This window comes from Egretta garzetta, unplaced genomic scaffold (assembly GCF_000687185.1).
Source record: "Egretta garzetta isolate BGI_Z169 unplaced genomic scaffold, ASM68718v1 scaffold33, whole genome shotgun sequence".
NCBI lineage: Eukaryota > Metazoa > Chordata > Aves > Pelecaniformes > Ardeidae > Egretta > Egretta garzetta.
The window spans coordinates 2,226,630-2,231,083 of record NW_009259250.1 but is presented as its reverse complement, the minus strand read 5'-3'; the positions used below and the strand labels follow the sequence as shown (position 1 = coordinate 2,231,083).

The 4,454-nt window shown below is 39.3% G+C and overlaps 1 protein-coding gene across 1 annotated transcript in view; it reads left to right on the top strand.

Moving 5' to 3' along the window:
- Window positions 1-718: 718 nt before the first annotated feature.
- The window catches only part of CERK (ceramide kinase), a gene marked incomplete at its 5' end in the record, with an annotated part of 20,526 nt that continues 16,790 nt past the window's right edge, over window positions 719-4,454 (top strand). The window contains 2 exons of the mRNA XM_009636089.2: window positions 719-793; window positions 3,201-3,353. Of these exons, the coding sequence (XP_009634384.1) occupies window positions 719-793; window positions 3,201-3,353 (228 nt within the window). The remainder of the gene's footprint in view (window positions 794-3,200; window positions 3,354-4,454) is intronic.

Genomic DNA, 4,454 nt, shown 5'->3' with positions numbered 1-4,454 from the left:
AGAATTCAGAACCCTACATTAGGCTCTTAGGTTGTTTTCTTACAGGGATCAGGGAAAATCACCTGTCTTTAAACTGCACCTAAAATACTGAGTGGACAGATTGGGTGAGGAGTGGCCTGAAGGTAGTTAGTAACAAAGACAGAATATAGGTGAAACCTAAAGCTTCCCCTCTTTCCTCTTGTAGGTAGGTATTTTGCTCAAGACTGTAAAGGCACATCTCTATTCACTTTGCTCCCCTATCTATGACCAAATTCCTGAAAACAAGTATTTACTAATTTTCAAATAGTTGAACTAAGCAGGGGTTTCTGGTTTAAGATGCAGCTGGAGGAGGAGGGGTTGTTGACAGTCTGGAATTTAGATCACTCCCCCAAAAAAACAGGAGACCGGTCAACTTATTTTCATGAGATCTCAATGAGTAAGAAATCTTAAGCAAAGGAGAATCAGCCTATACCTGCCTTCCCTTCCTTCTTTAACATATATAAAAAAGTTGTAGCGTAATCCTGAAATTTTTCATGTGAATTAACTTATTTCACTTCACTAACTGTTATATATTTATTGCTTATGTAGTGAAAATCTTTGTACTTTGTATGGAGAGAAATAAATTCTACTCAGGGGGCAGAGGGGCATGCCAAAGAGACATAATGCTTTTATTTGGAGGGCAATACCAATAATACTTGTTTTGAAAATATGAGTTAATCTCTAGTTTTTTATTTTTCAGGATCAACAGATTGCATATGCTATTCAACTGTTGGCATTTCTGATCCAGTAACATCAGCTCTTCATATTATTGTAGGTGGGTGGTCACAGTTCACTATTTTGTTATGAAAATGATTAAAATAGCCAAAAATAGTAATCCCATTTAGTTCTTTCTGTATGATTGCGAAATATAATTTGAACATAATGGCTGAGTTGAAATAAAAAGCTTTGTCTGGGATTTAAGTCTCTAATTTGAAATACAGAATTGCTTTCTCTACATTGTTTTCAAGGGATTGTAATGTTTTGAAATTTTATATCTGATGCTTAAGTCTTCATGCATTCTGGCATGCTTTTGAGAATAGCAGTAAAATACAATAAGCAGTGTAAGTTGTTGGACTCTTTCTCTCAGAGAAAGCTATGACAAGTGCATGTACACTTGAATAACAGTGTTTTGTACTAGTTGCCCAATTGTCCTGTGCTTCCATGCCAAGTTAGAAGTGTGGCCTCTGCTTGACTGGAATTAGCTGACAATTCCCCATTCTTACCATCTGTACGTCATATATTTGAGGAGGAACTAGGGAGGAAAACAACTACTCTTCAATAAATACTTTTTGATAAGTTGTCATCGGTAGGGGTGCTGACATTGCCACTTCTCAAAGTCCTCTAGTAATGGAGTCCCTGAACTGCATGGAGGCTGAATCATAGAATCGTTTGGTTGGAAAAGACCTTTAAGATCATCAAGTCCAACCGTACCTGTCCACTACTAAAGCATGTCTCTAAGCACCTTGTCTACCTGTCTTTTAAATACCTCTGGGGATGGTGACTTGACAAGGTCCCTGGAGGACCGTTGGCAGTATCACCCATTCGAGTGCCTGATAACCCTTTCAGTGAAGAAATTTTTCTAATTTAAACCTTCCCTGGCACAACTTGAGGCCATTTCCTCTCATCCTATCGCTTCTTCCTTGGGAGAAGAGACCAACACCCACCTCCCTACACCGTCCTTTCAGGTGGTTGTAGAGGATGATCAGGTCTCCCCTCATCCTCCTCTTCTCCAGGCTAAACAACCCCAGTTCCCTCAGCTGCTCCTCATAAGGCTTGTGCTCCAGACCCCTCACCAGCTTTGTTGCCCTTCTCTGGACACGCTTCAGTGCCTCAATGCCCTTCTTGTAGTGAGGGGCCCAAAGCTGAACACCACCCAACTTGGTGTCATCTGCACTTGATTGAGGGTACACTCAATCCACATCCAGATTGTTGATAAAGCTGTTAAACAGAACTGGCCCCAACACTGAGCCCTGGGGGACACCACTTGTGACTGGCCTCCAACTGGATTTAACTGCATTCAGCCCCACCTTTTGGGCCTGGTCATCCAGCCAGTTTTTCAGCAAAGAGTATGCCTGTCCAGGCCACGGAGACAGCTTGGCATATTCAGTGCATTGTGATTTGTGATGTCCATCGTATCTTGCCACATACTGAAGAATCGTAGTCACCCTGTTCTTAATACTGAATTTGAAAAATTGTGCGAGATAGTCTTTAGTTATAACGATGTTGTGTAAGCATAAAGGATAGAATTTCCAAGTGACAATTATTTCATTATTATTTGTTATGGAGTCTTTAACAGTTGCAGTTCTAGGAGCTGTGTTGCAAAGGTTTACACTTGTGCTTCTCTGTTACTAACCTGTGGTTAAATCTGTTCAGCGTATGTAGAGTTTAGGCTGTTGGACTAGGATTAGAGAGAGAGATGGACTTAGTACATCATAGTATTTTAGATGGATTATTAAATGTGCGTATATACAGAAGTATTTAGATTTTTAAGAGTGTTTCTCACTTATGTAAAGGGTTCTTCACAGTAGTCTATGATGGAAGGATGAGAGATGATGGGCATAAAGTGAAACAGAAGAAAAAAGAAAAAAACCCAAACCAAACAAAAAACCTAACAAGCAAAGAAACACCATCACCCCCAAAACCCACCACCACTCCAAAGCTTACCCTATGAGGACATCAGAGAGGTGGTGTACTCTCTGTTCTTAGAGATTTCCAGGACTTGACTGGATAAGCCCTGAGTAACGTGATCTGACCTCACAGCTGAACCTACTGTGAGTGGATGATTTGATGAGAAACCTCCTAAAGCCCCTTCCAGCTTGAATTATCCTCTGATAGTATGACATATGGGATTAAGCAGTATCTGGTAGATGTACAGATACTGCATTGGTCTCTTCTATAACATCTCCTACTGCTATGTGATAAATGAGTGTAAATTCTTCATTATTTATTTTTAGCATATCGACCTTTCTTCTCTTTTAGTGCTTAATGCTGTTTTAATACTAATCACATATTTAATATTTAAAATTATTTTTTCCTTTCTTCATGTATAAGAAATATATATGCATATATATGACATATAAATGTTATGACATAAATACAACATATATTTTGTTATTTTTAAAAAATCTGTAACGTTAAAGTTAATAAGCCTTAATAGAACCTTGCACTTCTAATTTTCATAGGTGACTGTCAGCCTCTGGATGTCTCTTCTGTACATCATAACAACACATTTTTGAAGTACTATGTATCATTGCTGGGTTACGGTTTTTATGGAGATATATTAAAAGATAGTGAAAAGAAGCGGTGGATGGGTCCGATGAGATATGACTACTCAGGTAACTTGTGTAATTATTACATTCTTTTGTCAGCATGTAAACATATTGGAGCAGTTGATATGCTCTCTCCGAACCAAGCTTCTCTGAAGCTTTGAAACGTAAGAGGCAGACTCAACCTGATTTTGAACTTGTGTTACCAAGTACGTTGGATCACATTATGTAAAGCTCCATAACTTGGGGGATAACATTAACAGTGTGCTCATTAAAGTTGTGTTGAACTTGACTATATAGCACAGTTAATTTATTAACTATCAGTTCATATTTTAAGTATTTTATGAGCTTTATAAAGAACTGAAAAGTTTATACTGAACTATTACAAATTATGCTGGAAGCAACCCTAATTCAAATTAATTTAATAAGCTTTTTTAATTAATAAAATTGCTAGTGGTGCTCTGTGTTGTTAATATAAATGCATTGCTATATATCACCTAGCTGCCTAAAAAGTAATAACTTTTCTGTGCTAATAATTTTTACTTTCTTTTCAATCAGAGAGAGATAGGCACTCTTCTGTCTTGGACAGCTGATGGAATGAACTGTTAATTTTTCCTTCTTCCAGCACTGATGATCAAGAGAGCTGAGTGGTTTAGCCTAGTTAGCTAATTGTTGTGGTTTAACCTGGCAGGCAGCTGAACACCACACAGCCACTCGCTCACTCCCCCCCTCCCTCAGTGGGATGGGGGTGACAATCAGAAAAAAAGTAAAACCCATGGGTTGAGATAAAGACTGTTTAATAAAATAGTAGAGGGGGAAAAAAAGTAAGAATAATAGAATATAAAGAATATACAAAACAAGTGATGGACAACGCAATTACTCACCACCTGCTGCCTGATGCCCAGCCTGTCCCAAGCAGCAATCGCTCTCCCCAGCTGGCCAATTCCCCGCCCTGAGCATGATGCCATATGGTATGGAATACCCCTTTGGCCAGTTGGGGTCAGCTGTCCCGGCTGTGCCCCCTCCCAGCTTCTTGTGCCCCTGGCAGAGCATGGGAAGCTGAAAAACCCTCGACTGGTGTAAGCACTGCTCAGCAACAACTAAAGCATCAGTGAGTTATCAACATCTTCTCATACTAAATCCAAAACACAGCACTATGCCAGCTGCTAG